General features: G+C 35.0%; 1 protein-coding gene and 1 long non-coding RNA gene across 3 annotated transcripts in view; one reads left to right on the top strand and one right to left on the bottom strand.

The window, feature by feature from the left end:
- LOC125663226 (uncharacterized) overlaps window positions 1-14,093 on the top strand; it is a 74,832-nt gene that overhangs the window by 23,831 nt on the left and 36,908 nt on the right. For both annotated transcript variants that reach the window (XM_056146109.1, XM_056146110.1), the window contains exons 14-20: window positions 1,742-1,879; window positions 2,107-2,238; window positions 4,642-4,779; window positions 4,964-5,095; window positions 5,565-5,702; window positions 10,037-10,134; window positions 10,315-10,433. In XM_056146109.1, the coding sequence (XP_056002084.1) occupies window positions 1,742-1,879; window positions 2,107-2,238; window positions 4,642-4,779; window positions 4,964-5,095; window positions 5,565-5,702; window positions 10,037-10,134; window positions 10,315-10,433 (895 nt within the window). The remainder of the gene's footprint in view (window positions 1-1,741; window positions 1,880-2,106; window positions 2,239-4,641; window positions 4,780-4,963; window positions 5,096-5,564; window positions 5,703-10,036; window positions 10,135-10,314; window positions 10,434-14,093) is intronic.
- On the bottom strand, window positions 11,084-12,661 carry LOC130049074 (uncharacterized). Its single transcript, XR_008797591.1, has 2 exons — window positions 11,857-12,661; window positions 11,084-11,751 (listed from the first exon to the last, which is right to left on the bottom strand). It is a non-coding gene; the product is annotated as an uncharacterized LOC130049074 (long non-coding RNA).

Raw genomic sequence — 14,093 nt, forward strand, 5'->3', positions numbered from 1 at the left:
TCAAATAATACCAAAGTCGGTCAGCTAATGGTAGAGCTCAATCAGATGAAAATATTTATAATGAAACACACGATTTATTTTAGAGATTTGTGTAGTGGTGATGAAGTTATATCATCATGGATTAGTCATATTTTTATTTCTATTGAAGCATATCTTAGTAAATCTCCTTCTTATTTTTTAACTATTTTGGGTTCGCCTTAAAGACGATCATTTATCCCAGTTAAAGGTGATGACATATTTTTTAAAAAAAAAATTGGGGGGTGGGGGGTTATTAAGTGGATGACTGTGTGTCGCTCTTAAACATACATTCAGTTTTAGTTCTAGGTGTAGAAAATAATTTCCTTCAAGTATGTCCATTTTCACTATAAGACAATGTTGGCTCCACTATTGAAAAAGAATGTTTTCTCAAGGGGTCAGAACAACACTTGTTTTTTTTTTTTTTTTTTTGCTGTTCTCTTTCTTAAAGTTGTGCAGCTGTAGAAAAGAGTTTTGAGAATTTGACAATTGTTGCAATCCCCGTGGTACAGAAGTCGTGAAAATTACAATTTATAGCTTATTCACATGAAACGTTTAAAAAAAAAGGATGAATATCTATCACAATAAGTAACAATTTTGTAAAGAACAATGGGCGTAGACCGATAGCAATGTATCAACTGAGTGATTCAGATAACCTACAATCAGACACACCGAAGTGCATTTTGTTTAAAAACGTTCTTTTTGACGTGTATTGTCATGCCTTTTTATTTAGAATTGAACTGCGACGCTTCTTAAATGGACATTCCTACACCAACACACATGTGTTGTTTCCTGGGAAATGGGTTTTAAAGTCGAAATCATTGAAACGCTGGACTTTTAAAATGAATATTTAATAAACAAATATTATAAATAGATACATACAGGATACATACATATATATATATATATATATATATATATAAGGTGTCTGTTGAGTCGGACTTATCGAAAACGAATTTAGTAACTGACTGGGTGTTGTTAGGACGCGATACGGGACATGGAACGGAATCTTATGGGTTCAAGTGTTTGTTCTAACCAGCCCAGTATGATCTACAAATTTACGTATTTATTTTATATATTGAATACACAGTGCGTTTTAAAAAATATTTTCACCAATAGGCATAAAAAAAAGCAAACTGTTTGCATGATTGTAGTGAACAATGATCCCCCTTTGAAAATTGATAAATCATTTACCTTGCATGTAGGCCTCAGATGATTGATTGATATAGATGGATATAAGCTGATCATAGATAAAAATGCGTATTATGTATTGAAAATGTCATTACTTCTGGGCATCTATCAGTCAAAATGAGTGTCTGAGTATAATATTCCGCATGCAATCAGTCCACTTCGCAGAACCAAACTTTGGAAATACATAGAACCTAGACGTACGTCAGGGTTGGGGACAAATTGATCAAACAAAATTGCAATACATTTCATTACCATTTTTATGTATTTCTGGACACCCAACAAATAGTATCTGTATTATTTGACTGAGTTTTTGGCCTGCTACCAAAACTCTGAAATACGTGTGCCATGGTTATGGAGTAACTAAAATAATTTAAAACATTCAATTGTGTATAATTATACTAATGTACGCATCCAGTACAAAATAAAACAAAACGAAGATACATAAAAGAGAGGTAACAAAACTATTTCTAAAGACAAAAGTGACATATTCAGATGACCTTTCAGTTTACTAGATATTTTGTTTCATTACTTAAAGGATGTGATGATGGAGTGTTTGGAGAAAATTGTAATACATCGTGCGGAAGATGTATTAGCTCAGAACCGTGTCATCATATCAACGGAACATGTATGAACGGATGTGAAAGTGGTTTTCATGGATGGAATTGCACTGAAGGTGAATAAATCATATTTAGCAATTTTCATTAAAAGATTCACAGAAAAAAATACCACACGTCGCCATCAGCCATTACCTTTGAAGTATTATTTATCATTGGGAGACATACATTTATAATCTTTTTTTCATAATTATATTTCTTTGAGAGTTTATTTCATTTATGTTCAATATGCTTTGTGCTTTCTCAATATGACGTTTTAATGATTTTGCTTTTTCTATCTCTGAAGTATGTGAAGATGGATATTTTGGTGAAAACTGCTTGAAAACATGTAACCAAACGTGTATGAGTTGTAATAAAAGTTCTGGAATATGTGACAGTGGGTGTCTTTCAGGATGGAAGGGGGACTACTGCGAAAAAGGTGACGACGTACAGCATGTTTTATTACTGCAACACGCAGTCAATGTTAACCTTATGTGTTATTTGTGATTTGTGGAAACAATTCTTTAATTATTTTAAGTACACATGCTTCAAAATAAAATATGTTCAACGAAAAGTAATAAATATACGTTACAACGATTGAAAATAACTAACTTAAAAGCTATTTGATCGTTATGAAAATATGTTTGAGTCCAGATTTGCATATCTGGGAAATGGAAACAGGAAAAATAGCACAAAAACGTGGAAACTTTATTTGGCGATTGCTGCTATTTACAATAAGGGAGCCAGACATCAATTATTACCTTTTTGGCATCTCTCAACAATACAGATATGAACGGGTGGGCCCTGGGTACAGATGCTCACCTGCTTGACCACTTAGTCCAGAAAAATTCATTCATTTAAACACAAAGTCAAATGAGAAGAAAACTGTTGAGCATTACTGGTGAGCCAAAATAGCCGTCTTGTCCACAAGTTGTTACTGGCGCAGCATGTTTCCAGCCGTGACTATTGGGATATTGGTATGCAAAGGATACGTCTGGAACTACTTATCTAAAATATAAACACACCAAAACTAAAACAAAGGCGGCAGTAACGGTAAATTGTTGGATGCGAGTTCTAACAAATATGATTAAAATGGGTTGTGGTGGGGGTGGATTTTTCTTGCTGACGACTGACGACTTTGCGTTTGACCTCACAGCTTTTATTGTGTTTGGCTAATACCCCGCAAAATCATGACGTGGATGACTCTAACAACCGGGTAGTACCACTTTGATAAATTGATCTAACCCCGAGTGGTTAAATCACATTTTCACTAGCATCGCTTTTTTTTATTGGTTAAAGCAGCTCCGAATTTGTGGTAAGGAAGATAGCGCATTCAAGTAGAAGTCCCCCTCAAATGCACAACATACTCACATGTTTGTACTACAATGACATATATCTATCTATTCCCGATGTACATTACCTAATTAGCTTTGTATGAGAAATATGACTCCATCAAATTGCTAAAAATCCGTTCTTTGGTTACAATTACCTGAAGTAAAAAAGTAAAATGTAATTTCCAAACAACTACACTTTATGAATATTGAGTTATCATTTGCACTTTTTTTGTCTTCATGTGCACAGCAAACTTATGTTTTTCTACAATAATGACATGTGTGTGTCTTTTTTAAATTCTGACACATTACATAAATAGCTTTGATTTGATCAAATTGAAAATTAAAATTCTTTATTTGGTAACAGTTTCCTCAAAGTAAAGACATAGGATGCATTTTTCAATTAAATAAACGTAAAGGACAACGTTCGCAAACACGTCTTGTGTACTTGAAATTCTTAATTCATGTTATTCATTTTTTGATATGCAATTGGTCGTTATAACGATCTAGTTCGTCAATACAACCTCGCATTGGGTCAAATGCTGTCTGACGTGTTTCATACCGATTGTTAAGCCGTTCTTGGCACACTGATTTTGACTGCGGATAACTCCGTTTACCTGATCAGGATATGGAGCTCACGACGGGTGTGACCGGTCAACAGGGGATGATTACTCCTCCTAGGCACCTGATCCCACCTCTGGTGTGTCCAGGGTTCCGTGTTTGCCCAACTATCTATTTTGTATAGCTTGTAGGAGTTATGAGATTGATCACTGTTCGTTATCTTCACCTTGCATAAACAATAATGTATCTAATTGAACATTTATACTCTATTTATCAAAGTATGTAGTAGTTTATAGATATGTGCTTTTTGTTACTTATATTACTAAGTTCAATTAGATTAAATGTCAGGGGGTTTCAATAGTCTTATTTATTAATTATCTTCACTTTTCCATTGTCAGAATTATGTAAAAGGATGTGGTATGATCATCAAGAAACACACAAATGTAGTCCATGCCCGTGTGACGTTCTATAGGGTTTGATAGGCCGCTCATCTGCTAGTGTACTTGAATTCAAGTGCCGCTCTGGTCTCTCGAACCCCCCCCCCCCCTTTCTGTTACAATTTAGTATTCTTGACCAATCCATGGAAGTAATAGTTAAAATGTCTTACAGTGGACAGATCATATTCTGGTGTCTTCAAAGTGTGAATGCAGTTGAACGGGGGTTTTGTAGCACAGTCGTGCTGATTTACTGGTCGTTAGATAGCTCAGTTGTTAGAGTATCAAGGGATTCAAGGGCATAGCATTTTAACCGCTGTATTTTCCTTTAATTCGTATTTTCTCTCTTCCTGTTACGATTACAGATTTTAGGAATTCAGATTCGATCATATTTAACTATAAACCCCTACGAATATAGTTGTTTAGATTTCAGAATTGTATTTGTTAAAATAAAGTCTTCCTGTGTGTTCTTTTATTGTTCGCTATTTTGTTTCAATCGTCTTGTAATTATTGCAGCTTGTGATGGTGGATGGTATGGCGAAAATTGCAGCATTCGCTGTGGAATGTGTCTAAACTCGGCACAATGTCACCCCATTAATGGGTCATGCATGGTTGGATGTGATAGGGGCTTCCAGGGAGAGAATTGCACTCGATGTGAGTGTGTGTTTTCCACTCAGTAGATAAGTATTGTGTTTTAATGATAGTCATCACTTTTTGTTCTCTTCACCTTCCATTTGACAAAATACTTGACAAAATGTCTGTAAATTCAAAATAGTTTCAAAAACAGCGTAAATCTACTACGACGTTAAAGAAAGTTTTTCTTTTTATCATATTGAAGTATGTGATGATGGGTTTTTTGGCCACAACTGCTTAGAAACGTGCAACAAGACATGTAAGAGCTGTAATAAGACTACAGGGATATACGACAATGGATGTCACGATGGATGGAAAGGGGACTACTGTGATAAAGGTCATACCACCACATTGTGTATTGTTTCAGTTGTATATTCTATTTTAAAAACACTTTATAGTTAGCAGGAACATCATTTGGTAAACGACTTGTATTCGTTGAATTAGTGTGTATTTAATCATATAGAAATATTACATAGTAAAATCGCATATGTAGCCACTTTCTTATTTCAACGCAACTCATTTTCACGAAGGACAAGGCAAATGCCAATAAAAAGATAAATAAAAAGTATCCGTTCAGATGCGATATGTTTACTATACATTTACCGTTTATGAATGGTTTGAGTAGTCTTATGATGCTATATATACTTAGATTGTCTACCATTGTGTTCTACAATAATATCAACATTCATGGAGAATTCGTACAAATGTATCTGGTTTTAACGATGTAATTTAGATTATCCCTCGATGTGTTTTCTTTCTTTATCGGAGTGTGACAGCGATGGTTTCAGATTTTCCCTCTTTATCAGAATGTAACGGTGGTGTGTTTGGAGAGGATTGCAGTCGCAGCTGTGGACACTGTAACAACACAGAACAGTGTCATCACATCAATGGAATTTGTTTAAGAGGGTGTGACTTGGGATACGAAGGAAATAATTGTACCAAAGGTGATTTCCCCCTATACTAGTTGTTCTAAGTGACATACGGTCCATTTATAGTTCCCTGTGTTGTCTGACATTGACCGAAAATAGGATGGCTTTCGAAGCCATGATAGTTAAACTTTCCATTGCTTTATTATTATGTAGCGAACATTATATGTATATGATATTTTAAATTGAGGCAGTCTACTGACAAACATGCTAGAAGGTTATAAAAGTTGGCTCGGGCTCTAGCTCCAACTCTAGCTCGAAAAAAAGCTCTGGAGTATTGCTCCAAATAATTTTAGGTTATAAAAACTGGCTCAAGCTCTGGATCCAAATCAGGCTCGAAAGTTGTCTTGAAATTTTGAGCGAGAGCACATACTCGAAATGTGGGTTATAAAACTTTTGAGTAAGGAAAACATACTCCAAATGGAGTATGCCATACTTAAATCTCGAGTAAGCTCTATACCTTACTTGAGATTTAAAGTATGTACTCAAAGTGTCGTTTGCTTTTATAAAAATGGCTGCATGCCGACAAATGCGAAATAGGAAACGTGCTCCACACAATATCAGAGACAGATCATGCAACCCTTTAGAAGAATTATCTGCAGATGATGTTTTTGCAAGATATATATTCCTACCACACACCATTATGGATCTCTTGCGTCAGCTGCCAGAAATATCATCTCCAACTCAGCGGAACCTTCCAATTCCACCCCTCCTTCAATTACTAGTAACGCTGAGATTTCTAGGTTGGATTTTACAGATTTTATAGGGCTTGAAATATGTCCTATGAAGTAATTTTTACTATTTTCTGTCATTTTTAATGTGAAATTGATGAAAAAATGCAAATTTTAAGAATTTATGGAAAAAAAGTAAGTTCTCCCAAAAAATTTATTAAATAAATCATTGATTCTCTGAGAGTAGAAGAAATTTTTGCTTTCTTTTATCGTTTACATTTTTCTAAACAAGATACCATGCTTTACCTCAAATTCTATAAGTTTAGGGGTGGGGGGTGGGGTGGGGGCCTACTGTCCTTGAAACGTTCTACTTCCCCACTTGAACGCAACCCTTGATTGCACTTATTTTATAACAAGGTAGGGAATATATATATATATAAAGCACGAAAACCCAACAACACCCTACTTTCTTAAAGTGTCGGACCTGAGAAGATACAAGGGCAGTGAATAAATTTTTTTAAAAGCACTGAAGAGACAGTGTATCAACAGTGTATCATTCTTGTTACCAATGTAGTTTATTGATACTTGTCGTTTTTCGTGGTGTGTGTTATTTGCTTATGTATTAAATATATGTATCTTGATAAAGACGCGGGTTAAAGTTGAGTCACAAATTTGAGTTTTAAATAACCAACAGTGTCGTGGCCTTTTTCAGTGCTTTTATATAATATATATATATACATAATATATATTATCGATTCGGGAACTGAATGTTCTACAGTTCTAAATACATCTGTATGTCTATTTCTCATGAAATGATCGCAAAAAGGGTGTTATAGGTACCCCATGTTGATGCCTGAATGCTTCTAAATAGTATAAAAGGTTCATTCCCACGTACATTTTAATTGTGTAATTCACTATATTACAACTACGTGTACAGTATATCGACCTGAGGAAATAATCTCATAATTAATGTATGTACAAAATAATGTCATCATGAATTACATTTAGATTGTGCAATACATATTTGTATATACTGTATTTGATGCGGATAAAACTGTTTATTGTATACTGAACTACACGTATATTATATGTGGGGCAGAAATGTACGAGAAAAATTACATCTTTATATTAGAGATTGATTGATTGATTGATTGTATCTTGCTTAACGTCTCGCTCGAGAATATTTCACTCATATGGAGACGTCACCAAGACCGGTGAAGGGCTTCAAATTTAGGCCTATTCTCGGCGCTTACGGCCATTGAGCAGTGAGGGTTTTTTAGCGTACCACACCTACTGTGACACGGGTCATCCGTTTTTTAAGGTCATTTTTGAGGACCCTTGACATTCACATCTTATGCCGAGCGTTTGGCGATGAACTGTCAATACCTGTTTTAACGACTAATAGGTCCGTCGCGGCCGGGATTCGATCCCCGGCCTTCCGCATGCGTGGCGAAATGCTCTAACCTATCGGCCAAACGATACAAAAGTTTCAAATGTTGAGGAAAGGAGTAAATACATTTATTGACAACGTCTTTCATAAACATAGGCGTAAAATAATCAGAAATACTTGTCAAATCAGTTTGATATTTTGGCACGACTGTGCATTGAAATGTAGCATCAAGCTACTTTTTTAAGACAGCGGGGGTGGGAGGAGGGGCTTAAGGGAAAAGATGACTTGTGTAAAATTCTTATGAAGTGAGACAAATAATAATGATAAATTGTGCTTTTACCCAAACTTGTAAATGCAAAAATAATAAGGGGGGGGATTGTTGGGGGATATGAGGTATTGATTATTGATTAACTGACAAACTGCCTAATTTTTGTACATGTACCAGCACTCGTCCTGTGCAACGTGTGCATGTATAAAGGTTGAATTCATAACTGCAGGTAACCCCCACTTTTAAACCAAACAATAATTATGTTTTGTAATATAATGATAATGATTTATTCTATTTTGGTGAATGATCTGCAATTTTCCTTGAATTTTCACGGTTGATATTCCTGACATTTGTGCTTTATAAATAAAATTTCTAATATAATAAGAAAATTAATGTTTAATTTCACTCTTACGCACACGTTTCTTTTTCATTTTTGTCTTGCTATGAAGATCGATCCTTTCACTTTGTTGTAACGGCGATTTATGAACTGTGAACGCAAAACTGTAAACGGAGAGCGAACGGGAAAATGGTAAATAATATAATGTTTCAGGGATTGTAAATCCGCCACTGGCTACAGCTCTGCAGACGACAGCGATATTTTATGTTGTAAGTGTCTATGATATATACATGATACACAGTAAAAATGGTAATGTACATGCATATATATATATATATATATATATATATATATATATATATATATCCCTTTATATCTACAGAAATCACATCTAATTCGACGAATATTTCTTTTTTTAAAAATATCATTTATAAAGAATATCATTTAGAACGTTTTAGCAAAGTACTGGCATTAAATAATTCTTATAAGAATTGGAATATAGCTGTGAACTGCCATCAACATAAACACATGGAAGAAGTCTAAAAAAAGGGGCCGCTTGTGCAATTAAAAAAAGTTTTGAGTACGTGCTCGAAAACTGGAGTAAGTACTCCTAGGAGTACATGTTCGAAATGTTTTATAACCTTAGAATGTGACCACGTACTCCTAGGAGTGTGATTTTGAATTCGAGCTAGAGTTGGAGGTGGAGCCCGAGGCAACCTTTATAACCTCCTAGCCAGATGTTGTACATGGAGTTTCAGCAGTCCCGTTGAAAGTCAGCATTTTGCAAATCACATATTCTTTGATCTAGCTTGCCAATACAGCATATCATTAGGTGTAATGGAGGGTGTTGTCTGACGTGTTTAATACCGATTGTTAGGTCGTTCTTGGCACGCTGATTTTGACATTACAGTTTGATATTAAATGAATTGACCCGTTTACCTGGCCGGACATGAGGCTCATGGTGGGTATGGTCGGTCGACAGGGGACGCCTGCTCCTTCTGGGTACCTGATCCCACATCTGGTGTGCCAAAGTGTCTGTATTTGTCCAACTCTTATAGGGATTATGAAATTGATCACTGTTCGTTATCGGGGAACTTCCTTTCCACTTTTATTCTAACATAAATTAATTGAATGTATATTGTTTATCGTCCTTCTCGATAAATTTTCGCTCATATAGTGATGTCACCACTGACGGCGAAGGGCTGCAGAATTCAGGCCTATACGACCTTTTAGCATGAATGCATATTTATCATGACACACCTGCTGTGATACGGGGCCGCGTTTTTCTGTGGTATTAAGCGAAGGACCGCCCCATTGTCGCCTCTTATGACAAGCAAGTAGTACTAAGGATCTATTCCAATCCAGATCCCCATGGGATGATATTGACATAGACAAAAACTACCTTTAGGCAAGTCGAAGTAGAATAAATTCGTTGACAATCCCCTGTATTGAAAAATGCAAGAAAATCGTTAGCATACTAATGCGGTATATACCAATGAGGATTTTCCGACTAATGTTGGCACGGCATTAATGGCAAATATCGCTAAAGTTTAGTTAAGATGTTTCATATGAGGAGTTATGAGATTGATCACTGTTCGTTATCTTCATCTATCATATGGATGTATTAGATTCAAAGCAGTCTAGCGATGAAGTTAATGAAAAATGTGTTTACTCTTTCTGTTATAGTTTGCGAACATAGTCACTTTGGATATGACTGTGCTCAAAATTGCAGTTCAGGATGTGTTAACATGACATGCGATCGGCGAAATGGATCTTGTGCTATAGTATGGCTTTCAATTTGTATTTTACATACAATATCTTAGAGGAAGGAAAATTGGAATTTAAAGTATATAAATTACGCTATTAATTTGACAGTTTAACATTTCATTAGTGTTTATTTCACCTTTTTTTTATTGTTTTTATCAATTGTTTAAACATTTTCATTTCTGATGTTTCTCTCGCAGATCAAATTGAAACTTGATGAACAAACGGGAGATAATGAAATGGTTCCAATAGCTGGTGCCAGTGCAGGTGTACTCGCCGTGTTGATAGGCGTCCTCGTGGTACTCTTCAGCATACGAAGGTGATATATTTATAAAATAATGTTGCTGATTTAATTACGTCCTGTGTAAATAATCACATGTACTACATGTAAGTATGATATTAAGGTAAAGTAATACTTTAAAGTAATGATCCACTTCCTCAACACATATTAGTCATATAGTTCTTTTCGGTTTAAATTTGAGAGTTAGTTGGTTCCCAACGGTGTAAATTATGAGTTTAGTTGGATTGATAGTCATTCTCATTGACTTAAGGATGTATGGGACTGACATCAGAGTAATTAAAAATTCCTAAAAATGAGTGAAATAGATAGTATTGTACTCATTTTATCGAAAAAAGACATTTTTTAGATAGGTTCGTGAGTTCGTTTCCATGGTAACGAACATCAAAGATACCCTTGCTGGAGACATTATAATTGACTGAAATTTACTATTTGTCTAAAAAGGGGTATGGAACTGACATCAGAGCAGTGAAAAAATTCCTAAAGTGATTAAAGTAATTAGCATTAGTTTTAATTTAACAGAAAAATTCATTTCTAAATAGGTCTTTGAGTTCGTTACCATGGTAACCATCATCAAACATATCCTTGCTGGAGACATCATATTTAGAACTTGTAGAGAACCCGGAAGTGTATGGCTGACATCAGAATAATAAAAAAATTCTAAAATTGAATAAATGGATAGCATTATATTTATTTTATCAGAAAAAGACATTTTTGACATAGGTCCGTGAGTTCGTTTCCATGGTAACCGTCATCAAACATATCCTTGCTGGAGACATCATGTTCAAAACCTGTAAACAAAAAATGGAAAGGTATGACTGACATGAGAATAATTTAAAAATTCTAAAATTGAGTGAAATGGATAGCATTATGTCTATTCTATCAGAAAATGACATTTTTGACATAGGTCTGTGAGATCGTTCCCATGGTAACCATCATCAAACATATCCTTGCTGGAGACATCATATTTAAAACCTGTAGAGAACCCGGAAGTGTATGGCTGACATCAGAATAATTAAAAAATTCTAAGATTAAGTGAAATGGATAGCATTATGTCTATTCTATCAGAAAAAGACATTTTTGCCATAAGTCTGTGAGATCGTTACCATGGTAACCATCATCAAACATATTCTTGCTGGAGACATCATATTTAAAACCTGTAGAGAACCCGGAAGTGTATGGCTGACATCAGAATAATTAAAAAATTCTAAAATTAAGTGAAATGGATAGCATTATGTCTATTCTATCAGAAAATGACATTTTTGACATAGGTCTGTGAGTTCGTTCCCATGGTAACCATCATCAAACATATCCTTGCTGGAGACATCATGTTCAAAACCTGTGAAAAAAAAACACCAAAAAACGGAAGGGTATGACTAATTTAAAAATTCTAAAATTGATTGAAATGGGTACCACTATATTTAATTTACCAAAACAAAACCACCTGTTTTGACATACATGTTGGTCTGTGAGTTCCTTTCCATGGTAACAATCGTCAAACATATCCATACTGGAGACATTATATTCAAAACCTGTGAAAAATATACGTGTAAGGTTGACATCAGAATAATTAAAAAATTCCAAAAATTACGTGAAATAGATAGCATTATATATATTTACTATTAAATAAATATATATATTAAATATAAAAAATATTTATATATCAGGGCTTGAAGCTAATTTTTTATGTCACCAGTCCAGTCGGACTGATGGGGTATAATTTCTACCAGTCCGCAGAAAATTTTACCAGTACAACAGAGTTTTCCAGAAATAATCAAACATATTTCGTTAATGTTATTAAAATGAAATTAAACTCAATATGCCTCAGACAATATTGTAACACTTAAATGTGGGATTTATATTTACGAATCAGATTCGTCTGATATCTACAGATCGAACCATGCCAAATGTGTGTATAAAATTTCATAAGTATATTTTCCAAAATGATGCTTTAGAAAATTAACCAGTCCCATCGGACTGACTAAAACAAATGTCAGTCAGTCCACCATACTTTTAACCAGTCACAGACTGACGGGCATATGTTAATTTCGAGCCCTGTATATAATTATTGCTTTATGAAGGAGCTTTTTAAAGATTTGTTCCCTATATATTCAGATATAAAACTTTGATCCCCTATTGTAGCCCCATCCTACCCCCCAGGAGCCATGGTTTCAACAAACTTTAATCTGCACTATGTCAGGAAGCTGCCATGAACATTTGAACTTTCCTTGCCCAGCAGTTCTTGAGAAGATTTTGAATTGACCCCTCCCTATTTTTGTAATTTTCTCTTTTATACTTTTAAAGGTAGCATGGCCCTTCATTGCATGAAATTGGCCTGCTTGTTCTGGAAGTATTGTACTGAAGATTGATTGATTGAATATTGTTTTACGTCCCTCTCGAGAATATTTCACTCATATGGAGATGTCACCAATGCCGGTGAAGGGCTGCAAAATTTAGGCCTATGCTCGGTGCTTAGGGCCATTGAGCAGGGAGGGATCTATCTCGTGCTACATCTGCTGTGACACGGGACCTCGGTTTTTGCAGTCTCATCCGAAGGACCGCCCCATTTAGTCGTCTCTTGCGACAAGCAAGAGGGTACTGAGGATCTATTCCAATACAGATCCCCACAGGATTTTTGTGGAGAATTTTTTATAAATTTGTCAATATATATCTACTATTTCGCTATTATCTCCCCTTGGAGCAGGGTGTTACCCTTCGTTTCATCAAACTTAACTTGCCTCGACCCAGGGATGCTTTTTGCCAAGTTCGTTTGAAATTGGCCAAGTGGTTCTGGAGAAGAAGTCGAAAATGTGAAAAGTTTAAAGACAGTCAGACGATAGACAACGGGTGATCAGAAATGCTCACTTGAGCTAAAAATGAGTTGCATTTCTTTATAAAATCATATCAAAGATAAAAATTCTGCAATCTAAAGTAAAATCAAACTTCCATTTGTAACTAGTTCTAATTGTAACTGGGACCATTACATATGTTCCCCAAACCAGTTAAAAAGTAAAGTCATTGTAAACCTATAGCAAAAATCATTTTATTTTAGCCTTTAATTACATGTAGTACGTTTACTATGATTTACTATGGTCATTTCAGTGCAAAGAAATAAAAGAAAGCAATGCACGTGCATACACGCACACATGAGTATGATTCCGTACTTTTGTTGATGTCATTCTAGTACAGGCCTTTCTATCATATACCCACAGAAAGAATTTCTTAATGTTTGCATCAAATACAAGAACGTTATAGTGATTTTAAAATCATCCAATCAGAAATCCGCACACGTGCTGACCAGTAATTTTAACCACAGCAATTTGTAAGGAGTACCAAGACACACCTAAAACCTCAAAATCAAAAGAATTTGATGAAAAACAAAAACATTATCGTCCTTCAAAAAATTAACTTTTGAAATATGACGCATGTGCATGCACGTTTGCGTTGGCATTTTTTGTTACACCAATATATAGATACACATATCATCTACCTATGAAGTGAATATCAACTCATTCGCTTCATTAATAAGAGAGTTACAGATGTTTTAGTACATGTATTATCCAATCAAAAAGAAGCGCACGTGCATGCGCGTACAGATTGGTAATTTTGACAATGCAGATCAGTTAAGGATCTCAATATCTACCTATGATATGAATATCAAACCATTTGAATGAGCAACAA

Source organism: Ostrea edulis, chromosome 8 (genome assembly GCF_947568905.1).
Source record: "Ostrea edulis chromosome 8, xbOstEdul1.1, whole genome shotgun sequence".
Taxonomy (NCBI): domain Eukaryota; kingdom Metazoa; phylum Mollusca; class Bivalvia; order Ostreida; family Ostreidae; genus Ostrea; species Ostrea edulis.